This window comes from Scyliorhinus torazame, chromosome 3 (genome assembly GCF_047496885.1).
Source record: "Scyliorhinus torazame isolate Kashiwa2021f chromosome 3, sScyTor2.1, whole genome shotgun sequence".
In the NCBI taxonomy this organism is placed as follows: domain Eukaryota; kingdom Metazoa; phylum Chordata; class Chondrichthyes; order Carcharhiniformes; family Scyliorhinidae; genus Scyliorhinus; species Scyliorhinus torazame.
The window spans coordinates 141,112,531-141,138,872 of record NC_092709.1 but is presented as its reverse complement, the minus strand read 5'-3'; the positions used below and the strand labels follow the sequence as shown (position 1 = coordinate 141,138,872).

The window sequence follows — 26,342 nt, the reverse complement described above, 5'->3', positions numbered from 1 at the left end:
AGGCAGCCAGGAACAATGTCATTCACAGCATTATCAAGACTAGAGGTGAGCAATAATGGATTGGGTCCCCCCTCCCCCCCCCCCCCCACCCCAACCCAACCCCATGATCTTTGAAATCCATAGCTACCAGGTTTTCAGCATTTTTGAAAATTCCTGCTTCCGATGTTGACTTGAACTAAAATCTCCAAATGTTGCAACATTTCTGGAAGATCGTTTTGTTTTCTCACCCCGACACAGCAAGAAGCCCACTTTCCCTTATTTATAAAAATAAAACAATAGATAGCAAATCACCCCAAAAAGGGTAATTTTGCGCATCCAAAACAGTTTGCTCACCTTTACTCAGGACAAGTCTGGCGTACAGTGGAACAGAAAATGATGAAATATTGATTCAGTTCAAATCCTCATTGCTCACACAAGGACAACTACACAAAACCAAATTGTACTTATGTTAAATGGATTTGACCTCACATTAACAGACCATTCATATTTTCCTTACTCCATACCCTTCAAGCAGCAATTTATCTATGGCTAGAAACAACTACTTAAATACAAAGTAGAATGTCTAAGGCACGCTGAACGTTAATAGAAGATTGTTCTGAGAAGACGACACGTGGCTTTGATCTGAACTATGCAAAGGTCAGGCAAACCTCTCCCCATCAACCTCCTCTACCGCCTTCCCTCCCCATTCCCCCCACTGGCCAACCTCCTGTTCTTCCTGCCCCCTCGCCCGCTGTCAATTTTCCCCCCCACCTCTGACAACCTCCTGTTCTCCCTGCGCATCCCCCCCACCCCGTCACCCCTCCACCAAAAAAGAAACATCCATTTGCTCTGCTGAACATGCTTGCCACTAATACTTGGATCCAGTAGGAAAAGAAAGATGTGGTTTCTAATAAATAAGAAAGAAATGGCAGTAAATATAGATAGTGCTGGTGGTGGCTGGGTGTTGGGGGGGGGGGGGGGGGGGGGGGGGGGGGGGGGGGATGATGATGGTTGGTAGGGAAAAAACGCAAAGAAAATTGAAGTCCTTTTTCACAGCTCCAGGTGTATGAACAACATTAACATTGGACATTTTAAACATTTACATATCCATCTCCTCCTGGATGTACCTTGTTCTCTTGGGTGTTGGGTTAATAGGCTGTCCAGGAAATCACTGCAACAAAGTTCCGGGGACCGAATACAATATTCTTTAGCTGCTAAACGTTTATCCAAATTTATGCCGTAGATGCACAATATGTGCACGACTGCTAGATTTAAGCGACGGTAACAGCTACTTCTGTTTCCTGACCACAACACAGGCCGAGAGGGATCTTTTCCATCCCTTTATCCTTCAAGGTTACTTCAACAAAGGAACATCAAAGACCGTGCGCATTCATCATTATGAATTCCAGAGGGGGGGGGGGGTCAAGAGAAAAATAAAATTGCACTTTTGTTCACGAAGGGAAGGTACAGCCGGTTCATTTTTGTGGTGTTTCAGTGCCGAACTACATTTTTAAAGTTTCTGATGCACAGAGACACCTTTCCTCATTTCTTTAAAAAAAAACAACACTGAACAGCCATGGTGCTGAAGGACAAACAGGCTGATGTCAAAATGATTTTCAGCATCTTGTTATAGCAATTTAGTGTCCAGTCGCAACCAGTGTAAACCTTGTCTGGTGTAGTGTACAAGTTCAGTCATGCTGCTGGTCAAGGATAAAAGGCCAACTGCTGTATCCAGCTCCGTGAAGAATTCTAAGAGACAGACAAAAAAAAAATCTAAGTTATAGAAGTTTCCTATTAAGCCTGCTGACTGGACTAGAATGGGACGCAATGCGATTCAATTGCCCCCCCCCACCCCCCCCCCCCCCCCCCCACCCCCTTATCTGAAGCAGTTTTATTCAAGTGCGGTTATTTTTTTTATTTAAAAAAAATATTTTTATTGAAGTATTTGTAAAATTTTATACCAATAACAAAAAAAAAAAAGAACAGTAAACATTGAACATTAACATGGTGAAAAATAGACATTTCCCCAATCGGCTCCATCTACACACACCACATAAAATAACACTTACACCCCCCTCCCCTCTCGGAATGCTGCTACTGCCGACATTTTAAACTTCTCCAAGAAAGTCGACGAACGACTGCCACCTCCGGGAGAACCATAGCATTGATCCTCTTAAGGTAAACTTTATTTTCTCGAGGCTGAGAAACCCAGCCATGTCATTGACCCAAGTTTCTACACTCGGGAGTTTCAAGACCCTCCACATTAAAAGGATCTGTCTCTGGGCTACCAGGGAGGCAAAGGCCAGAGCGTCGGCCTCTTTCACTCCCTGAACTCCCGGGTCTTCTGACACCCCAAAGATCGCAACCCCTGGACTCTGCACCACCTGCGTACCTAGAACCTTGGACATTGCCTTGGCAAACCGCTGCTAGAACCCTCCAAGCTTCGGGTATGCCCAAAACATATGGACATGGTTTGCTGGGCTTCCCGCACACCTTGCACATCTGTCTTCTACACCAAAAAACTTGCTCATCTCGCCGTCATGTGTGCCCGGGGGACCACCTTAAACTGGATTAGACTGAGCCGAGCACATGATGGAGGAATTGACCCTACCTAGGGCTTCCGCCCACAGACCCAGCTCTAACTCTCCTCCTAGCTCCTCCTCCCACCAGGGTTTCCTCCGCCTCTAACAGCTCCTGGTAGATATCAGACACCTTCCCCATCCCCACCCAGGTACTGGAAACTACTCTATCCTGTATCCCCCGTGGCGGCAGGAGCAGGAAGGCCACCAGCTATTTCGTCAGGAAGGCCCGCACTTGCAAATATCTAAAGACATTCCCTGGCGGCAGTTTAAATTTGTCCTCCAGCGCCTGCAAGCTGGGAAAGGTCCCATCGATAAACAGGCCACTCATCCTTTCAATACCTGCCCTCTGCCAGCTCTGGAACCCGCCATCCATCCTACCCGGTAGAAACCTGTGGTTATTACATACTGGGGTCCAGACCGACGCGCCTTCCACCCTCTTGTGTCTCCCCCACTGTCCCCAGATCTTCAGTGCCGCCACCACCACCGGGCTTGTGGAGTATCGGGCCAGCGAGAACGGCAGAGGTGCCGTTACCAGTGCTCCCAAACGGATGCCTTTACATGACGCCGCCTCCAACTGCTCCCATGCCGACCCCTCCCCCAGTACCCACTTCCTAATCATAGATATATTGGCCGCCCAGTAGTAGTTGCAAAGGTTCGGCAACGCCAGCCCACCCTCCCCCCGACTACGTTCCAGCAACAGTCTCTTTACTCGCGGGGTCGTATTCGCCCACACAAATCCCGAGATGATCTTATTCACCCGCTTGAAAAAGGCCTTAGTGATGAAGATGGGGCAGCACTGAAGTACCCTCCCCGCCAGTGACACCGGGAGCATGTCCCATCTTTTAAAATCCCCTTCCATTTGTTCCACCAGCCGGGTCAAATTAAGCTTATGCAACGAATCCCACTTCCGAGCCACCTGTATTCCCAGGTAGCGAAAGCTCTTCTCCATCAAGTGCGGTTATTTGTTCCCAGGATTTGCGATTAGAGGATAAATTCAAAAATCACATTAATGGAATTCAATTCAAATAAACCCCACAAAATAAAATGGAAACTTAACTGTTAGAGACTGTGAAAAAGAAAGAATCTTTAAGTAAATAAATGAAAACAGATTTGAACATTATACGTTATCCTTTCAATTCACCTTTTCAATAATTTTATCTCAAAAATTAAATTTTTTGTAGAAACTACCATTATCCCACAGCAATCAGGCCAGATTTTAACATGTAGAACTACAAAGAACTCAAACTACTTGCAATCAAGAATGGATTCTCGCGCCATGATACTTAACATTACTTTTGGGTAAGCAAGTTATACCCTCACGTTAATGTGGGGTGTGATTTGTTGCATTGCAATGGTAATTAGTCATTTTAAAAGTTAGTACAAACACACTTTCGTCTAATTAAAAATCTTAGTCGACAATTTAAATTTTCACTTTACCAATGGCCTTTTCACAAGACAAATGGCAGATAGTGAAGACAGCATCGTAAAGTTTATTTGAGGATTAAAAGGAAACTCATTCTTCTCCTCACTAGCTTAATTTTTCTTACCCCTGTTTTTTTTTGCTAGTGCATCTGCTTGTTCCCACAGGTCATGGCCATGAAGGAAAATGGAGGTGATGCTGACATAGGTGGAGGCCAACTGATGAATCATGTGGGGAATGGCAACATTTCCACCATTACTGGTGCTAGATCCTGGCTGGGAACCTCCGGAGCTGGCAGGGGATGGTGTCTGAGACAATGGAGAAGGTGTACCGGTACCTCTGAACAAAGAGACAAGAAGTTAAGGCTGATTATAAATGCAAAATACTTAAACACATATCATTCTTTGTCCATTAAGGTGCTTGCTTTATTCTGCGCTCCCCTTACCCCCAAAATAAACACTTCAACTGAGTTCTTAAAATGTGAAACTAGAGGGCTAGTTACAAATTCATAACAGATCAACTCTATTACGTAAAGAAATAATGGATTCAAAACAACCTACCCATGAAGCTTAGTTGTCATGGAGATCTCAGTAGTGAGTGTTGGCAGGTTATTAACTGCAGGGAGCAGTAGAGTTGTCAGAGATGATCTAATCATGTATCGCACTGATGGATAATGGGCAATGGCAGCTTGAACATTTTACATCGTTGATAAGTAGTTAAAGCCAAACTGAAGGATTAACATTGTTGATTTAAATGGATAGATATAGCTGCATTAAGCCACTGTTAATTGACAGGGAATAAACCAGGATATCATGCAATAATATTTAATACTTTTGTTACTGCAATGTGGAAAGGGTTTGTTTGCTCAGTTAGCTAGAGCGTGATGAAGAATGATGCCAATGGCATGGTTTCAATTCCCATACCATTTGTAGAGGTTCATGGGGACCTGCCTCCTTCCCATGGCCCACACTTGCGATGTGGTGCCCCTCAAGCTATAAAACGATTGTCTCTTGGAGGGAGATTCCTACGGCTAATTACCAACCAATATTTAAATTATTGATTTAAGGAGATGAACATTACAGCTGCATGCACTAATTACCTGGCAACACAAGGAGATGGAGCTTGAGCTGTCCTGGAAGAACTCTAGAACACAAGACAAACACTCAAATATGCTGTAAAAAGTTTTGGGATCAGCAAAATAACAATTTTTTTCTCTCACTTTACTTTCTTCTTCTTCAGAATATATTGACTAGTGTCAGGGTACAATTTTTCATGGGACTACTAAATTCCGGCACTGTCCCAACAGCCATCCTTTTTGCATCAGCTCAGATGTCAGGGACAAAGGACCGTGGGGGGTTATTAGAGCCAAGTTTGATCCTGCATCCATTGGAAAGATGAATGTGCACTTTTGTGAAGTTGACAGCAGATAATACTTGTAGAAGCATGGAATTTACAGTGCAGGAGGCAGCCATTCAGCCCATCGGGTGTGCACCAGCCTTTAGAAAGAGTACCCCACTTAAGCCCATGGCTCCACCCTATTCCCATAATCCAGTATGAGGGGCAATTTAGCATGGCCAATCCACCTCACCTGCACATCTTTGGACTGTGGGAGGAAACCAGAGCACCCAGAGGAAACCCACACAGACATGTAGATAAAGTGCAAACTCCACACAGACAGTTACCTGGGGCGGGAATTGAACCCGGGACCCAGGAGCTGCGAGGCAGCAGTGCTAACCACTGTTCCACCCTGCCACCCTACTGTGCCACCCATGGGAGCACAAATTATCAGTCACCTCTCTCTTTCCCCAATTGCTGCTTTGGGCAAGATTGGCTAATGCAGCGTATGTTATCTTTCTCATCTCTATGCGTTCATACCAATTAGTGCAGGTGACTAAACTTTTGTCAACAGTTGTAATGCAGTAAGTTCTTAACTAATGTATCTGTAAACGAACATGAGCATGACAAGAGCAATGTAGTTGGCTAACAAATCCACTCACATATTCACACTCTGCGCTTACCTTGAAATGTTCGTTTAATGTCCGCGAGTATTTCAAAGCAGTATCCTTCTTAAATCGGAACATTGCCATGAAGAGTAGAGACTGGCAGCGAATACTATTAATAACAAAATTTTAAAAGAAAACAAAATTACAACAAAAGCAGTTCTCAACACACCAGTTGCTACAAACGGAAATAAAACTGGACTACATTACAACAATTGCATTTCAACTTTTAAAATCAATCAGCTTCAAAAACAATTTTAATTTTAAAGAAATTTTAACAATTAGATGAAAAATAATAACTACACACAATTGCATGATAGATCAAGATAAATAATACCCATTCTATGTTCGCAGTGCAGTATCTCTCACTGATGTTTGTGGCATTTAAGATAGTTGGTCACTACATATGAACATAATAGTCACTGGAATAGGTCAGTTGGCTCTAAGTTCATTCTGCCATTCAACATGTTCAGAGCTGATCTTCAACCTCAAACCACTTTCCGGCATTATTCCCTGTTTTTTAATTCATTCATGGGATATGAGCGTTGCAAGGGATTGTTGGTCCATCCCTAGCTTCCCCTGAGGTGGTGGTGGTGAGCTGCATTCCATGTAAGTACACTCACATTACTGGAAGGATGGAAGTTCCAGGCTTTTGACCCAACAACAGTGAAAGAATGGCATTCTAGTTTCAAGTCAACATTATGCGTGACCCAGAGGTGAACTTGTAGGTGGTGGTGTTCCCACGTGTCTGCTACCTTAGCCCTTCTAGCTTGTAGAGGTTGCGGGTTTGTAGAGGTGCTGTTAAATGAGCCTGGGCAAAATGCAGCAGCACATCCACTGTTGGCAGTATGCACCAGTGGTGGAGAGAGTGAATGCTTGAGGAAGTGGATGGGTGCCGATTAAGCAGGTTGCTTTGTCCTGGATGGTGTCGACCTTCTTGAGCAGTGATGAGCACATGCGCCCATCAGGATTCTGAGTGCGGCCTACAAGACGTTTTGTTGACTGTTGCCCAGACACAGAGGTGCCACATTCTGCTGTTTTCCATCGGCGTAGTTTTTTCTTACTGGTATGACTGGAGTGATACACAAGGGCAAGTAAAGTGATGTGTGTGTGTGCTGATAGTTCACACTATTGACAGAGCTGTGCACTCCCTCTGTGCCCTATCAAGCAGTAAATAATGATTTTGCTTTTACCACTTGAAGTTGATGATAATTCTATTAATACCTGAATGATTAAACATTTTCTATAACGTACAAAACATTTGGCGTGTATTAAATATATTCAATCTTATTCAAGGGTCATAGTGAACATGCTTCAACGTTGCAGCCCACTGTGGTGAAGGAGGGCCACTCATGCGGTCCGCTCAATAGCCTAGATTTCCCATTACTGTTCCGGTATGTTGTTGTAGTTACATTCATCTAGGCAAGAGGAGCATATTCCATCACACTCCTGAATTGTACCCAGTGGACAAGCTTTGTGGAGTTACTCGCCTCAAAATGCAGTTTCTGGTCAATAGTAACTCCCAGGATATTGATGGTGGGGGATTCAGCAATGCCATTCAAGGGAAGATGATTCATTTCTCGCTTATCGACGATCACCATCGTTTGGCTCGAGTTTACTTGTTGCTTATTAGCTGAAGCCTGAATATTGTTCAGGTCTTGCTGCATGGGGTATAGGTGGCTGCAGTAATTTGAGTCATCATGAAATGTGACCATTGTGCCATCATCAGCAAATATCCCCACTTCTAATTGTATGATGGAAGGTCATTGATGACGTAGTTGAAGATGATTGGGCTTAGGACACTATCTTGATGAACTCCTGCAGCAATGTCCTAGGACTGAGATGATTGACCTCCAACCAGCACAACCATCTTCCTTTGTATTAGGTATGACTCCAACCAGCGGAGAGTTTCCCCCAATTCCCACTCACTTCAATTTTCCCAGGGCTCCTAGCTTTGCGCAAGTCAAGGAGACACAGCCGGAGTGAGACACATCCAGAGTGGGATTTGGAACTTGGTAATTTGGTGCAGTGAGGTAATTCGGTGCAGAGTGGGAGAAGGTGCTTTTTCACTACTGTTTTGTTCTCTCTCTTTCTTCTGGCCTGTAACTTTTAATCTGCAGGGAGAGAACCAGAGAGCATCTGAGACCCTCGGAAGGTAAGTAAGTGATTTTTATTCATTTTTACTTTTATTACCGTTTCAAATTGTGTGTGTGTGTGGGGGGGGGGGGGGGGGGGGGGGGGGGGGAAGACACTGAAGTGACATCACAGTAAAGCTGTGACCTGATTGGCAGGTTGGGAATCTACACTAAATTTAAAAATGTAAGCATTGTTAAACTAATTAAACATAATTACTTATTAATTATAATTTAGAGGGAATCTAAGCCACAGATCGGAGAGTACAGTATTTAGCTTTCACATTTATAGTAGAAATCTAGTGCTAGGAAACATATAGTTAACAGTAACTTTAAAAAAAAAAACTTTTAAATTTAATTTACTAATTAATTGATGCAATGTCAATTAGAGGGGTGCAGTGCTCTGACTGTGAGATGTGGCAGGTCCGGGAGGCTTCCAGCGTCCCATATGTCTTCATCTGCAGAAAGTACATCCAAATGGAGCTCCTCACAGACCGCATGATTCGGTTGGAGCAGCAGTTGGATGCACTTAGGAGCATGCAGGTGGCGGAAAGCGTTGTAGATAGCAGTTATATAAATGTGGTCACACCCAAGGTGCAGGCAGAGAAATGGGTGACCATCAGAAAGGGCAGGCAGTCAGTGCAGGAATCCCCAGTGGTTGTCCTCCTCTCAAATAGGTATACCCCTTTGGATACTGTCGGAAGGGATAGCCTATCAGGGGAAAACAGCAGCAGCCAGAGCAGTGGCACCACGGCTGGCTCTGATGTTCAGAAGGGACGGTCAAAGCGCAGAAGAGCAATAGTCACAGAGGACTCTATAGTCGGGGCACAGATCTTCTGTGGACGTGGAAGAGACTCCAGGATGATATGTTGCCTCCCTGGTGCCAGGGTCCAGGATGTCTCCGAACGGGTAGCGGGCATCTTGAAGGGGGAGGGCAAACAGGCAGAGGCAAACAGGCAGAGGTCATTGTACATATTGGTACTAACGACATGGGCAGGAAGGGGCATGAGGTCCTGCAGCAGGAATTCAGGGAGCTAGGCAGAAAGTTAAAAGACAGCACCTCTAGGGTTGTAATCTTGGGATTACTCCCTGTGCCACGTGCCAGTGAGGCTAGAAATAGGAAGATAGAGCAGCTAAACACGTGGCTAAACAGCTGGTGTAGGAGGGAGGGTTTCCGTTATCTGATCCACTGGGAGCTCTTCCGGGGCAGGTGTGACTTGTATAAGAAGGACGGGTTGCATCTAAACTGGAGAGGCATAAATATCCTGGCCGCGAGGTTTGCTAGTGTCACATGGGAGGGTTTAAGCTAGTGTGGCAGGGGGGTGGGCACCGTAGCAATAGGTCAGAAGGTGAAAGCATTGAGGGAGAACGAAGGAATAGGGCCAGTATGGCTCTGAGGCAGAGCAGACAGGGAGAAGTTCCTGAACACAGCGCGTCTGGTGGCCTGAAGTGCATATGCTTTAATGTAAGAAGTATTACGGGTAAGGCAGATGAACTTAGAGCTTGGAGTAGTACTTGGAACTATGATGTTGTTGCCATTACAGAGACCTGGTTGAGGGAAGGACAGGATTGGCAGCTAAACGTTCCAGGATTTAGATGTTTCAAGCGGGATAGAGGGGGCTGTAAAAGGGGTGGCGGAGTTCAGCTACTGGTTAGGGAGGATAAGACAGCTGTACTACGGGAGGACCCCTCAGAGGGCAGTGAGGCTAGATGGGTAGAGATCAGGAATAAGAAGGGTGCAGTCTCAATGTTGGGGGTTTACTACAGGCCTCCCAACAGCCAGCGGGAGATAGAGGAGCAGATAGGTAGACAGATTTCGGAAAAGAGTAAAAACAACAGGGTTGTTGTGATGGGAGACTTCAACTTCCCCAATATTGACTGGGACTCACTTAGTTCCAGGGGCTTAGACGGGGCAGAGTTTGTAAGGAGGGCTTCTTAAAACAATATGTAGACAGTCCAACTGGGGAAGGGGCTGTGCTAGACCTGGTATTGGGGAATGAGCCCGGCCAGGTGCTGGTGGACAATGATCAGAGTGGTCCTAGGGTGAATGTGCGAAATTGGGGGAAGGCTAATTATAACAATATTAGGCGGGAACTGAAGAACCTAGATTGGGGGCGGATGTTTGAGGGTAAAACAAAATCTGACATGTGGGAGGCTTTCAAGTGTCAGTTGAAAGGAATTCAGGACCGGCATGTTCCTGTGAGGAAGAAGGATAAATATTGCAAATTTCGGGAACCTTGGCTAACAAGAGGTAGGCCTCGTCAAAAAGAAAAAGGAGGCATTTGTCAGGGCTAGAAGGCTGGGAACAGACGAAACCTGTGTGGAATATAAGGAAAGTAGGAAGGGACATAAGCAAGGAGTAAGGAGGGTTAGAAAGGGTCACGAAAAGTCATTGGCAAATAGTGTTAAGGAAAATCCCAAGACTTTTTACATGTACATAAAAAGCAAGAGGGTAGCCAGGGAAAGGGTTGGCCCACTGAAGGATAGGCAAGGGAATCTATGTGTGGAGCCAGAAGAAATGGGCGAGGTAGTAAATGAATACTTTGCATCAGTATTCACCAAAGAGAAGAAATTGGTAGATGTTGAGTCTGGAGAAGGGTGTGTAGATAGCCTGGGCCACATTGAGATCCAAAATGAAGTGGTGTTGTGCGTCTTGAAAAATGTTAAGGTAGATAAGTCCCCAGGGCCTGATCGGATCTACCCCAGAATACTGAAGGAGGCTAGAGAGGAAATTGCTGAGGCCTTGACAGAAATCTTTGAATCCTCACTGTCTTCAGATGATGTCCCGGAGGACTGGAGAATAGTCTATGTTGTTCCTTTGTTTAAGAAGGGTAGCAAGGATAATCCAGGGAACTACAGGCCGGTGAGCCTTACGTCAGTGGTAGGAAAATTACTGGAGAGAATTCTTCGAGACAGGATCTACTCCCATTTGGAAGCAAATAGACGTATTAGTGAGAGGCAGCATGGTTTTGTGAAGGGGAGGTCGTGTCTCACTAACTTGATCGAGTTTTTCGAAGAGGTCACAAAGATGATTGATGCAGGTAGGGCAGTGGATGTTGTCTACATGGACTTCAGTAAGGCCTTTGACAAGGTCCCTCATGGTAGACTGGTACAAAAGGTGAAGTCACACGGGATCAGGGGTGAGCTGGCAAGGTGGATACAGAACTGGCTTGGTCATAGAAGGCAGAGAGTAGCAATGGAAGGGTGCTTTTCTAATTGGAGGGCTGTGATTAGTGGTGTTCCGCAGGGATCAGTGCTGGGACCTTTGCTGTTCATAGTGTATATAAATGATTTGGAGGAAAATGTAACTGGTCTGATTAGTGAGTTTGCAGATGACACAAAGGTTGGTGGAATTGCGGATAGCGATGAGGACTGTCAGAGGATACAGCAGGATTTAGATCGTTTGGGGACTTGGGTGGAGAGATGGCAGATGGAGTTTAATCCGGACAAATGTGAGGTAATGCATTTTGGAAGGTCTAATGCAGGTAGGGAATATACAGTGTATGGTAGAACCCTCAAGAGAATTGAAAGTCAGAGAGATCTAGGTGTACAGGTCCACAGGGGCAACACAGGTGGAGAAGGTAGTCAAGAAGGCATACGGGCATGCTTGCCTTCAATGGCCTGGGCATTGAGTATAAGAATTGGCAAGTCATGTTGCAGTTGTATAGAACATTAGTTAGGCCACACTTGGAGTATAGGGTTCAATTCTGGTCGCCACACTACCAGAAGGATGTGGAGGCTTTAGAGATGGTGCAGAAGAGATTTACCAGGATGTTGCCTGGTATGGAGGGCATTAGCTATGAGGCGCAGTTGAATAAACTCGGTTTGTTCTCACTGGAATGAGGAGGTTGAGGGCGACCTGATAGAGGTCTACAAAATTATGAGGGGCATAGACAGAGTGGATAGTCAGAGGCTTTTCTCCAGGGTAGAGGGCTCAATTACTAGGGGGCATAGGTTTAAGGTGCGAGGGGCAAGGTTTAAAGTAGATGTACGAAGCAAGTTTTTTTTACACAGTGGGTAGTGGGTGGCTGGAACTCGCTGCCGGAGGTGGTGGTGGAAGCAAGGACGATAGTGACATTTAAGGGGCAACTTGACAAATACATGAATAGGATGGGAATAGAGGGATTCGGACACAGGAAGTGTAGAAGATTGTAGTTTAGTCAGGCAGCATGGTCGGCACGGGCTTGGAGGGCCGAAGGGCCTGTTCCTGTGCTGTACTTTTCTTTGTTCTTTGTTCCTTGATGTCATTCTGGTCAGAATTCTGCCTTGAATGCAAGAATTTTCTCGGTTTCAATTAATCACCTCTCATTCTTTCAAACTCCAGGGAAGTTAGACCGAGTCTATTCAATCTCTCAACGGACAATCCCGTTACACCAGAAATCAGTCCAATGAATCACTGTAGGGAGGCCAGAACAGCACACACAACTTCAGAGGCGGAATTCTCCCAAATCTCCCCCCACCTGTCAGTGAATATAGCAGGAGTTCCAGCTGGCATGAATTTACAGCGGGATCTTCCACTAATGCCTGCCATGGCACGTCAGAAAACCCGCTAGAGGCCAGCGTGAACCTCATTTGCATCCCATTATGGGAGAGTATCTGCAGGTAGATCGTCCAGATTCAGTGTCATCCAGCCTCAAAGTTTCTGGAGATCCATCTTCATTTTCAGGTGGTCCACCTTCTTTCTTTAATGGTGGATCAGTGATGTTGGGAGCATTTTCAATGTGGCACCCAGACATCATGGCAGACTACACTCCATCCAGGCCTGCCCCACCACTGTGCAAAACACCTGGATGCATAACTAATAAGGTCGGAGCAGAAGATCTTCCGTATTTTCCAGTGGGAAACACTCCACATTCTCATTTTCAGCATGGCACTTCATCAAACTGGAGAAATCAGCCCCAGGTATGACTTCACCAATACCCTGTACAGTACTAAGACTTCTTTACTCTGATACTTCAATCTGTTTTAACAAAGCTAACATACTATTTGACTTCCTAATTACTTGCTGCACCTGCATGTAACTATCTGCGATCCACCTAAAGTCTCTTGGAATGCAAACACTTCTCAGTCTCTGAACATGCAAAAAAAAATCTGCTTTTTTATTCTTTCTCCAGAAGTGGATAGCTCCATATTTTGCTGCATTGTATTTCATCTGCTGTGTGCTTGTCCACTTACCCAACCCATCTCTATCCTTCTGCAGCCTGTGTCCTCCTCACCAATTGCTTCCCCACCTAACTTTGTATCCTCAGTAAACTTTCAAACGTTATACTGATAATTTAAATACTGATGACTTAAATGAGAGGCCTGAGTGTAAATTGTAAATAGCTGGGTGACCAAGTACAGATCCTTGCAATCTAGTTACAGCCTGCCAACCCAAAAATGCCCCACTTCCGATCTCTTTTTTAAAAAATTTAGTGTACCCAATTTATTTTTTCCAATTAAGGGGCAATATAGCATGGCCAATCCACCTACCTGCACATCGTTAGGTTGTGGGGGCGAAAGACATGCAAACACAGGGAAAACTTGTCATATGAGGAACGGCTGAGGACTCTGGGTCTGTACTCATTGGAGTTTAGAAGGATGAGGGTGGATCTTATTGAAACTTACAGGATACTGTGAGGCCTGGATAGAGTGGACGTGGAGGGGATGTTTCCATTTGTAGGAAAAACTAGAGCCAGAGGACACCATCTCAGACTAAAGAGACGGTCCTTTAAAACTGAGATGAGGAGGAATTTCTTCAGCCAGAGGGTGGTGAATCTGTGGAACTCTTTGCCGCAGAAGCTGTGGAGGCCATATCATTGAGTGTCTTTAAGACAGAGATAGATAGGTTCTTGATTAATAAGGGGATCGGGGTTATGGGGAGAAGGCAGGAGAATGGGGATGAGAAAATATCAGCCATGATTGAATGGCAGAGCAGACTCGCTGGGCCGAGTGGCCTAATTCTGCTCCTATGTCTTATGGTCTTAATGTGCAAACTCCACACGGTCAGGGACCCAGAGCTGGGATCGAACCTGGGACCTCGGTGCAGTGAGGCAGCAGTGCTAACCACTGCGCCAGTGCTGCCTCATTTTCTGTCTCTTAGCCAATCCTCATTTCATGTAAATAAAGTATGCCCAATCCCATGGACCACAATTTTGTGTAATAGCCCCAAGTATGGCACCTTGGCAAATGCTTTTAGAACATCCAAAAACACTACATGCACTGTTTTCCACTAGTCCAGTTTACTAGTTACATCCTCAAAAATCTGATTTGCAAACACAATGGGTGTGATTTAACGGAAAAATATCCAAGTGTCATTTTGGCATGACTGATGGGGTGTTCCCCGAAGGCCACGCCGGGGAGATCGCGGCCCATATCTAATTTATTTTATTATTATTATTTATTTTCATTATAATGAGCCCCCAAAAGTTTCTCACGATTACTGGCTGTCTCGCCATCTGATTCGCAGGACCCAGTCGCAGCGTCTTGCTGCTAACAAGAGGAGTTGCTTTTAAACATTCCCTCACCACTCACTCCCAGTCAACAGACAAACATGGCAGCACGCAGACCTATTCCTCGCTTTGGGGATGCCCATCTGGCCAGGCTTCTGGATGCGAGACGGGACATCCTGTTCCACTGGGGGGGGGGGGGGGGGGGGGGGGGGGGGGGGGCCATCAGCAGAGCCACAAATGCCGCCTGGGAGGTAGTGGCAGTGGGAGTCAGTGTGGCAGCATGACCAGGAGGACCACTGTTCAAATAGGAAGATTGCCAACGACCTCCACCGAGCTGCAAGGGTAAGTTACTACCTCGCTTGTGGAATCAGTTCCGCCTGCCACTCCTCAGATTCCCAACTCACAACCCCCCACCCCCACAAATCACTGGCTGACACTTCGCACCCTCCTCACATCTGGTATTCCTGCTTGTTCTTTAGCACCCACAGAACCCCTACATGTCCATTTGTGGAGCCCACACATGCCACCTGTCATAGGCCCCCCCCCGATCCATCAAGTTTGCGACTCACAATGCCCTCTCTTTGCCCCGACGGATAAATTGGCCCAGAATAGGAGTGAAAGGGCCAAGATGGGCGGCGCAGTAGCAGTTATCAGAGTCCTCACAACCTATGAGGAATGGACCCTGGAGATCGCAGGAGTTGTCCAAGGAGAGAGCCGTCATCAACAGTGAGGTTGGCCTGCGCTGCAGAGGTGAGGATGCACTGTCCTTTCACCAGATGACCTATCTCAACTGAGTTGTTCATGTCAGGCAAAATTATCATTTCCACTCACTGACCATATGTTCATTCATCCGTTCACTCGCGCGATCTCCATCTGATGGGGCCGGGCCATCCGGAGCCATTCCCCCACCCGCCACCCAAGAGACCACCTCAGAGGAGAACTCGAAGAAGACCACCATCGAGGTATCACCGCTTTCACTGACACCTTGCACCAGCACAGAGATACACACCTCAGTGAGCAACAGTAATAGTCAGGCTTCTGGGACACAATCTAGTGAGCACCACACAGTTGATAAACATCAGGTGGGGGTAGGAACATCCAAAGAAGTCAGCAGTCGGAGGTCTGCTGGATCCCAGGACTTAGCTGGGTTCCAGTCAGATGCCGAGCCTCCGGACAAGGTTATCCCAGAGGTTATGCAAATGCTAAGATACGGCTGTGAGATTCAGAAAGTGATGTCAACGACACTCCGGCAGCTGCATTGCATAGCCAATTGGAGGAGTCCCAAAGGCTACAGGCGCGGGAGCTGATGCCAGCATTGCGTGGCACTGAGGCCAACACTGTTAGGATAGCAACCGCAGTGGAAAGCCTGCAGCACAAGGTCAGCGTCTCTTAGTTCTGGTGTCCAAATCACGGTTCAGTCGGTGACGGCCATGGCTGAGGGCCTCGATATCATATCCCAGTTGCTGAGGACATATTCACTCCGTAACTTCCAGACTTGATTCCTTACTTTCCTTGTTGATCTCTTATGCTTCACTTTTCACAAGTCGCAACTTGTCTAAAATTCTGCAGGTCCATCTACTCTCCCCATCGCCTCAGTTCTCTCTTATTTCCCAGAAAACACTGATCCTTGTTTTCCTCTGCTGCCCCTTTCGTGACTTTGCCCCTCCCTGCCTCCGAAACCTATATCTGTCATAAGCATCTGCCTTTCTGACTCCTTTAGTAACTTTCCTGCTGTCACCTCCAGCTGTCTTATTTCCACACTGATGTAGACTTTATCAAGAACCTTAGCACAAACTATCACTTTAGTCCTACCATTTCATTACTAAATATATCCTTGGTTTGGGTATTTTTGTGACGTGTATCAAGATATTTTCTTACATTAAAAATTAACATTAATGCAAATTGTTACCTACCATAATACTACAAATATTTTTTCGATATTAGTTGCTGATGAGTCAGTGAAGTTTTTTAGTTTCATAATGTACCTGAAAGAAGTTAGAAAATGAGGATTACACTTAAATATTTAAGTGTTTTTACAGAATGCTAGCTGAAAATGGAAATTGTCAATAGAACATTGTTACTTTATAAGCACATTAGGATCATCAATGTGCTGAAGAAAGGGATTAGTTTGTTGACTAGATCAAGGTATAAGGACACTTACTTGATTAAATCCACAGTTTCAGAAAACATGGTATAAGACGACTTTGGTGGTTGTGCCTCACTTTCCATGGCTATTCCACTTTCAACAAACGACATTGCAGCATCCAAGTAATTGAAAGCTTTCCCAATCTTGTCTATCTAAATTGTAGAAAAAAATAGGCTTAGTATTAAAAAGATGGTCATTCCTTTGATTTATTTACCATGAGATTTATATTTAAATAAAAAAAATTTCAGATGAATCTCTGGCGTGAGCAATGAAAATTCTCTCAGCTGGGGTAGAGGTTTGAGTACTTTGCTGTACCTCCGGACCCCTGGACTAGAGTATAAGGATTTTCAGGGTCGCTGGATTGAGGGCACGATTGCACAAGGCTCAGCTCTGCTGCTTTTGCCCATGACCGAATAGCTTGGCAACATTCACCATCAAAACAGGCACAAAAAGAATGGCCACTGAGGTAAGTTCCTGAAGGATACGCAACAGCCATGTACTTTATTGCAGCATGCAAATTCCTTCAGAAGAGGGGTGGGAGGAAAACTAAAAGAGGGAGGAAATGTTACTGACTAGTAGTCCAGAGGCCCAAGTTAATGCTCTCGGGACAAGAGTTCAAATCCCACCAAGGCTGCTGGTGAAATTTAAATTCAATTCATCAATGAATCTAAAATTAAGAGCGAGCCTCAGCAATGGTGGTCGGATTGTCATAAAAACCCATCTGGTTCACTAATGCTCTTTAAGGAATGAAATCTGTCGTCCTCGCCCAATCCGGCCTACATGCGATTCCGGACTCACAACAATGAGGTTGACTCTAAGCTGCCTTCTGAAATAATCCACTGAAAGCCACTCAGTAGTACAAAATAGCTTTAAAGAAGTAGAAAAGAATCAGTGGGTGTACCGACACTACATGAACTGCAGAGTTCAAGAAGGTAGACCATCATCACCTTCAAGAGGGCAATTAAGGATAGGCAATAAATGTTGAACTTGCCAGCGAGACCCATATCTCACGAAAGATTAAAAGGAAAAATTCCTCAGTAAAGTACAGAATTCTAGCTTAAACAATTACTGCAAGCCTCAAATTTTATCTTACATTCATCTTGTAGTGCAAACTATGAACAACAGAACATAAACAACATAAAAGATTGAAATAAACAACGCGTATAATCATTTATAAAATGTGACAAAAAGAAAAACACTCTCCTTAAAACAAACCTCCTACCAAAATAACAATCTTCAATTTCTAGAGGTTTTATCTCTTCTCTAGAGAATGTAAAAAAAAATCACAAATTAATTCAACACTTGGTTCTAAACACAGCAGTGCCAAAGATGAAGAAAAACGCCCACCGTGGATAAAGCAGATGAAGTACTAAAAGGATAAAACAGAATCTCTTATAAAACAATCATACACAAGTAATTATCCAATGTCTTTAATCCTTGGTTTGGCTAAACTATACTCAGCAATAAAGATATTCTTTTTTTAGAAAAAGGTAATCATTGGTCTATTTGCTATGGGTTTATAACTTCAAACCAACAATTTAATCACTTCTCGATCAACTAGAGCGGCTACTTTTTGTTTAAATGTCACTGCACTCATTAAACGATACATAAAACATCACTAACATGTAGCACCTTTCAAGTTTCTTTCAAAAATGTACACTTTTCCATACTCAACAACGTCAACGTTGCTGGTGATCCACATCAAGTGCAATAGCAGTAAGGGGTGAAAACATTGAAGCTTAATTCATAATCTTCAACTCTAACACATCTTTGAACCGAATCCCCACCATCCATTGTGCTACAGATTTGTCATGATTCTCCCAACTGGTTTGTTTCCAAAACTTAAATCATGACTGTACTTGCCTAAAATTAGGCATCCACCCATGGTGAAATGGACTCCCAATGACATCAGCCCAAGATGACCTGTTATTTAGGAACAGGGCTGAGTGTTGTTGCATCATGGTGGCACAGTGGTTAGCACTGCTGCCTCACAGCTCCAGGGACCCGGGTTCAATTCTCACATCAGGTGACTGTGTGGAGTATGTACTTTCTCCTAGTGTCTGCGTGGGTTTTGTCCGGGTACTCGGATTTCCTCCCACAGTCCAAAGTGTGCAGGTTAGGTGGATTGGCAATGCTAAATTGCCCCTTAAGTGTTCAAAAGGTTAGGTGGGGTTACGGGGAGAGGGTAGAGACATGGGCTAAAGGTGTGAAAAAATTGAGTCTGCACCGGCCCTCTGTCGAAGGGCTGGTGCAAACTCGATGGGCCGAATGGCCTCCTTCTGCTCTGTAGGAATTCTATAAAGTTGAATGGGGAACAAAGATAGCATTGGTAAAAAAGTAACTGCCATTGAACAATGCAGATATCATGGAGCATTTCAGAAATTTTCCTCTGACAATAACTGGTGCATTATCGCCACTGGACCTTATTGATCACTGTGGCTTTCTCCTGCATTTCACTTCTGTGTCCAACTTCATAGGATTGTTCATGATTTACTTATCTATCTGCACATAGCCAGAGCGTTTTTAAACAGAGTCTTCTCTTCCCATGTCTAAATTTTACCTGTGGGGTTCCAAAAGATCTATCACTGCTTCTACCACTTCTACAAGCTGCCCTGCCGGGAACAGCTTCCCCATTTAGCCCTCTCTTGCTACCGTTGCTCTCACGTCCCTGACTACCTCTGTGCTGTAAAACTGCTCATCTCATGTCCAGATATGGACCAGCTGTAAATTCCTCCAACTGAATACTAAAACATATCTTAAAAAACTGCAATCTGGAGTTTCCACTAGATTTTGCTTGTTTTTCCAGTGCAAGTGACATGAATTTAATCTAATTGCACAAAGGATTAAGGCACCACATGTTTAAAACATCATGCTATAAGACAGTCTCACCCACAAACTGTTCATGTTCCAGATTAGATTATTCATCGTGCTGAGTTTCCACTAACTGCACCCATTTTATGGCCCTCAAGGAGGCTCGTAAAAGAAAGCTTATTCAAATTTTTACCTCTTAAATGATTTAATAGTCAATTTACTAAGAAATGAAGCTAGCAAGTGGTCCAGTATAGTTTTTATAATTGATTTTCAGTTTTTAAAAAAAATCAAGTTTCTCACAGGTGTACCACAAGCCTGATTAAAATGCATATTTCTTTTTTAATGATAATATGATAATAAAATTGCACCAGATTGCCACTTAAATATATCAAAGAGCTTCTTGTTTGTAATGTCAGGCGGGGGGAAAAGACAATTGTGCCCAAAGCAGAATTCCTTGACCACCGCTACAAGCCTCTTATCCTCACTGTCAACTCCTTCCCTCTCCCTGGCCAGGTTCACAACCTGGATCAACTGTTTACAAACTTACTGTCTTGTCCAACCTCAAGCAGAGCGTCCAATTCCATATTTCTTTCCATCACAAAGACTGCCTATTTTTATCTCTAATATCACACACTTCTATTCCCACCTCAGCTCATCTACTGCTGAAATCATCATCCATGTCTCAGTATCTCAGGGGACCTCCTGGCCAATCATTCACGCTCCAGAAATTTGAGGTCATCCGAAGCTTTGTTACCCATATTTTAATTTAAAATTCTCATTGTGCTGTTTAAGTCCTTCCAGGGCTTCCCCACTCTATCTCAAACCTTCACCAGCTCCTATAAGACCCACCCGTTGACCAAGCTTTTGGCCAACCAACCCAACCATCTCTTTGCAAGTTCACCATCCCCTTTTTCATTCATGCCTCTTGTGAATCATCTTGGGATCTTGGTGGCTGAAGGTACGATATAAATACAATTATAGTTGGTGCTGTTGTTTCTTTCACTAGTGAAGCAGAGCCTACAGAATCATAGAATATCACGGCACAGAAACAGGTAATCCTGCTCACCAGTCTTGTGCTGCTTTTTTCTTGCAACTAGTTTAATCCCATTTTCATGAATATTCCTCATTCTTCTTAAGTAGTTCTTTTTTAAATTACTAATTAATTGCCTTTCGAAAATGAATCACGAACTCTGCTTCAAAAGCAGTTTGGAGTTTAACTCCTGGTTAATTTATTTTCAACCTTTCTTCTGATTAGTTCCGTAAAGATCTCAATAGAGCAGTGATAATACTCCATTACCATAACATAGCCTCTCGTTAGCTTGAAGTTCTTGGTGGGTTATGATGTAACTTTATAGCTCTAGTTTAAAAAACAAATGTAAGTCTCTATGTGCAACAAATTCATTGCCAGTAACATCCTGGTGAACCGACTGTGCACCATTCCATTGTTTTGATATCCATGGTAATATAGGTTTGCATGGCATCTGTAAAGAGTGAACTTGATGGGCCGAATGCATTTTCTTCATTGCTTTGTATTCCGGCTTCCTTCTAAATCATTGTCAAATTTTCTAGCTAATCAAACAAGAAACAATCAACCAAAGCGTAATACAAAATGCTTTGTTTCTCCACAAATTATGACGTACCATGACATCAGCCTTGTGCTTTACTTTCTTGGCTTCTTGCAAGTGGTGCTCTACTGGATAATTCCTAAGAAAAAGGGGCTAGAGGTTAGTACGAAATTGTACTCAGTCTAGATTATATTTCAGTGTATTTTGATGCGATGGAAAAGAATAAACAAAATCAAAATAGATTACTTGTCATCAAACTTGAGTAGAGGCCTTGTGGGCTTGGAATTTCCATTAGGGAGGGATTGCTCTGGAGTGGTATTACTGGCAGTACCCTGGTAAGACACCTGTGGATAAGAAAGTTTTACAGACGTTCATTTTAATCCTTTAAAAGTCAATTGTACAGAAAGAATTGCATCAGGCTTCTGTTTTCCTATATGGGCAAATATACCATTTGATGAGTCACGGGCCCACAAAGAACAGGAAGATCCAATCATCCATCCCATGCATGTGCTGAATTAGTAGATTTCAGTGGTGGCAGTGCATCTCTGAGAGGGGGGGGGAGGCCACCTTTTCAATTCAGTTGCTACCTATTGACCATGGCTGAAAAGTGCACACACGTAGGCTGGGCAAGGACAGCAGCAAAATGTCTGCCCCAGGTTCCATACGAACAGCATCCAGCTGGCCAAGGCTGCAGAAGCCCAAAAGCCCTGGAACCATGTCTTAACCAAGGGTCACTGCTTTTCTGTTTTTTTGGAGAAAGGGGAACTGCAGAAAAGAAACAAAGATCCTCCCTCTAAAATGTTGCTATAAGTTTCCAATTATTTCTGTAGCATTGTTTAATTACCAACAATTCAACAATCAGCGTCCTCAGTCATTTATAAAAGTGGTGCTCATTTTATACACAATTAAAAGGAAATCCGATGTAAATTGTCCAGACTTCTATCCAAGAATCCTTCAATCACATCTCAATAATTCAGGATAAATAAAAACTACAAATCCGAAACAAAAACTAAAAATGCTGGAAGACACAGCAAACCCCGTCAGCACCTATAATGAGAGAGAACAGGTCAGCAAATTAATGCAGCGCATCCTACAGATCATTCCTACCACTGCGACAGCCCACTAAATACTACGTTCTGCTCTGTTCTTGTTGGTCTTGAGTAGATGGAGTGCTTTTAAAGCTGCAGCCATCCAATGCCCAGCATTTATATGGATATAAATGGATATATATTCGTTCAGTACTGGGAGACAACCTTTGCTTGAAAGTTCAGGAAGTAGAATTAGTTTGGGTAGAGATAGGAAATAGCAATGGTAAGAGGTCACTTTTGGGAATAGTTTATGGGCCCCCTAACAGTAGTTACACTGTAGTACAGAGCACGCAGAAAGTAATAAATGCTGATGGGATGACTTAAGTTTATGTGTAGGGGCAGCACGGTGGTGCAGTGGTTATCACTGTTGCCTCACGGCGCCGAGGTCCCAGGTTCGATCTCGTCTCTGGGTCAGTGTCCGTGTGGAGTTTGCACATTCTCCCCGTATTTGTGTGGGTTTCGCCCCCACAACTCAAAGATGTGCTGGCTAGGTGAATTGGCCACGCTAAATTGCCCTTTAATTGGAAAAAATGAATTGGGTACACCAAATTTTTATTTTATTTTTTATAAACATTAAAAGTCTACATGCAGATAGATTGGGAGAATCAGATTGTCACAGGTAGCCTGAAAAATGAGTTGGTTGAAAGCTTTGGGGACAATGTCATAGAGCAGTATGTTCTACAGCCATCCAGGGAGCAGGATATCCTAGACCTGGTAATGTGCAATGAGACAGAATCAATAACCTCATGGTAAAGGAACCTTTAAGTGACAGCAATCATAACATGATAGAATTGAAAGCGAGAAGTGTGGGTCCATGGCTAGTTTTTTAAGCCTAAATATAGGTACTATTAGGGTATGAAGGCCCAGCTGGCTTTGGTGAACTGTGAAACAAGGTTAAAAATAAGGACAGAGATGCAGGGGCAAACTTAAAAAAATAAATTTAGAGTACCCAATTCTTTTTTTTTTTTGCAATTAAGGGGAAATTTAGCGTGGCCAATCTACCTAGCATGCACATCTTTGGGTTGTGGTGGTTAAACCCATGCAAACACGGGGAGAATGTGCAAACTCCACACGGACAGTGAACCTTTAAGGAGATATTTGATAACGCTCAGCAAAGATTTATGCCAGCGAGAAAGAAAGGCTCTTTGAGAAGGATGCATCATCTGTGGCTAAATAAGGAAGTTAACATAAAGGATAGTTTTAAGTTGGAAAAAACAGTGTACAAATCTGCAAAGATTAGTGGTGGATCAGAGGAAATGATAGAGTTTATTTTCTTTGTAGTCTTTCATTGCTGGTTCTTCAAACAGGCAGAAAGGAGAGTGCGAGGGAAAGCTAGTGAATAATATAAAAATAGTAAGAATTTCTACAAGTATTTGATAAGGAAATGATTAAATAAAGTGATAAGGAAAACAAAGAAATGGTGGAGGCATTGAACATGTATTTTGTGTTTGTTTTCACAGTAGAGGACTGAGAAAACGCCCCAAAGATAATTGAACATCAAGAGGGGATAGGGAGGGATGAACTTTAAAAAACAAAAATTCCAATTGAGGGGCAATTTACCATGGCCAATCCACCTACTCTGCACATCTTTGGGTTGTGGGAGTGAGACCCACACAGACACGGGGAGAATGTGCAACTTCACACGGATAGTAACCCGGGGCTGGGATCCTCAGCACCGTGAGGTAGCAGTGCTAACCATTGTGCCACCGTGCTGCTGGGAGGGATGAGCTTTAAACAATCACCATCAACAGAGAAAAGCTGCTGGGGAAACTATTAGACCTAAAGGCTGACAAGTTCCCAGGACCAGATGGCCTCCATCCGAAAAGTAGTGGCGGAACGGACAGCAGGTGCATTAGTTATAATCTTCACAAAATTTCTTTGAATCCGGAAGGGTCCTAAGGATTGCAAAATAGCTACGGTAACACTTTTATTTTAAAAAAAAAACAGAGGGAGGCAGAATTCGTGGCTTGCATTGGTGGTTCAGTGGTAGAATTCTCGCCTGCCACGCGGGAGGCCCGGGTTCGATTCCCGGCCAATGCATCACACCTCTTTTGTGGGCAGCACGGTAGCATTGTGGATAGCACAATTGCTTCACAGCTCTAGGGTCCCAGGTTCGATTCCGGCTTGGGTCACTGTCTGTGCGGAGTCTGCACATCCTCCCCGTGTGTGCGTGGGTTTCCTCCGGGTGCTCCGGTTTCCTCCCACAGACCAAAGATGTGCAGGTTAGGTGGATTGACCATGATAAATTGCCCTTAGTGTTGGGTGGGGTTACTGGGTTATGGGGATAGGATGGAGGTGTTGACTCGGTGCAGACTCGATGGGCCGAATGGCCTCCTTCTGCACTGTAAATTCTATCTATGATGAAAGCAGGAAACTAATCAGTTCGCCTAACATCGGTCATAGGGAAAGTACCAGAATCCATTATTAAGGAGGTTATAGCAGGGTGCTTAGAAAATCATGATGTGATCAACCAGAGCCAACATCGCTTTGTGAAAGGGAAATCTTGTTTAACAAATCTATTAGAGCTTTTTGATGAAATAACATCCAGGGAGGAGAAAAGGAAGCCAGTTGTGATGTACTTGGATTTCGAAAAGGCATTTACATCAAAGCTTACTGCACAAATAGCACATGGTGTAGGAATAACATATTAGAATGGATACAGGATTGGTTAGTTAACAGGAAGCAGAGAACAAGGATAAATGGGTCTACTTTGGATTGCCAAATTGTAACTAGTAGAGTGCAATGGTGATCAGTGCTGGGTCTTTACAATTTATATCAATGACTTGGATGAAAGGATCAAATGCAGAATAGCTAAATTTGCCAATGACACCAAGATAGATAGGAAAGTAAATTGTCAAGAGAAATTAAGAGTGTCTGCAAAGGGATATAGACAGATTAAGCGCGTGGGCAAACATTATCAGGTACACAGTGAAAGAGGGGAAGGAGTATAAGGTGACAAAATGTGAATGTGTATACTTTGGCAAGTAGAAAAGCAGTATACTATTTAAATACAGAGAGATTGCAGAAATCTCCTCATTTGGTCACAAGAGATGGGGGCCTGGCGAAACGCCCGCACCTTTTCCTCCACTGGAGGCCTCTGCTGTCCACCCGACAGCCGAGATATGTGACCTCAGGCGCGTGGAAAACACACTTCTCCATCCTGAGGCGGACCCCAGCCTGAGCAAACCGCTCGAGGACCTTCGTTAGGCTCTCCGTGTGTACCTGATGTGAGGTCTCAGTGATGAGAATATCGTCCAGGTAGACAGCCACCCTGGGAAACCCTCACAAGATGCTCTCCGTAGCCCTCTGGAATATCGCACAATCTGAGACGACTCCGAATGGCAGCCATGTATATTCATACAATCTCCGATGGGAATTGATTGTCACATATTTCCGGGATCTTGGCTCGAACACCAGCTGCAAGCATGCGTGGCTCATGTCCAGCTTAGTGAACGGTTTTCCTCCACTGAGCTGGACATAGAGATTCTTGATCCGAGGGACCAGGTTACGGTCATTTTATAGTCCCCAGAGCCGCACCGACCCATGCAGCTTCAACACGGGGATGACAGGTGGGGTCCAATCGGCATAGTGGACTGGGCAAATAATCCCCAGCTGCTCCAAACGGTCCAATTTATGATCTACCTTGGCGCGAAGTGCATACGGCACAGGGTAGGCGCCAAAATATCGGGCTGAGCGTTTTCCTCCACATTGATCGTGCCCACAGCTCCTTTAATGCTCAGCGAAAACCGAAGGAAACTTGGACAGCACTCCATCCGGTCCAGGGGGTACATCTGCCACACGCGTTGCCAATCCAAATGTAGGTGTCGCAGCCATGGATGGAGGAGGAGAATTATTTTCTCTCAGAGGGTTACTAGAGTGTGGAATTCTCTTCCTCAGAAGATAGTGGAAATTTATTCAAGACTGAGTTCGACAGACTTTTGTTAGGGGGGGGGCGAGGGCAGACAGGTAAGTGGAGCCGAGATCAGAGCCAGATTAGCCATGATCTTAGTGAATGGTGGAGCAGGCTTGAAGGGCTGAATTGCCTACTCCTGCTCCTAAGTCATATGTTCCAAAGTGCTCACCCAAGCCTGAATGTTCTCCAATTCCTCCTGGATAGTTTGACACATGCTTCTTTCTTATTGGAGGAATTACGAATGGAACACTGTGGAACTATCAGGGAACAGAGCC

At 44.3% G+C, this 26,342-nt stretch overlaps 1 protein-coding gene and 1 non-coding gene across 3 annotated transcripts in view; one reads left to right on the top strand and one right to left on the bottom strand.

Moving 5' to 3' along the window:
- Positions 1-766: 766 nt before the first annotated feature.
- LOC140408708 (AF4/FMR2 family member 4-like) overlaps positions 767-26,342 on the bottom strand; it is a 249,897-nt gene continuing 224,321 nt past the window's right edge. For both annotated transcript variants that reach the window (XM_072496296.1, XM_072496295.1), the window contains exons 14-21: positions 21,313-21,410; positions 21,142-21,205; positions 16,706-16,842; positions 16,458-16,529; positions 6,000-6,093; positions 5,081-5,124; positions 4,109-4,320; positions 767-1,728 (exon numbers count right to left, since the gene is read on the bottom strand). In XM_072496296.1, coding sequence (XP_072352397.1) covers positions 1,607-1,728; positions 4,109-4,320; positions 5,081-5,124; positions 6,000-6,093; positions 16,458-16,529; positions 16,706-16,842; positions 21,142-21,205; positions 21,313-21,410 — 843 coding nt within the window. In that variant the 3' untranslated portion in view covers positions 767-1,606. The remainder of the gene's footprint in view (positions 1,729-4,108; positions 4,321-5,080; positions 5,125-5,999; positions 6,094-16,457; positions 16,530-16,705; positions 16,843-21,141; positions 21,206-21,312; positions 21,411-26,342) is intronic.
- trnag-gcc (transfer RNA glycine (anticodon GCC)) lies at positions 24,124-24,194 on the top strand. Its single transcript has one exon. It is a non-coding gene; the product is annotated as a tRNA-Gly (tRNA).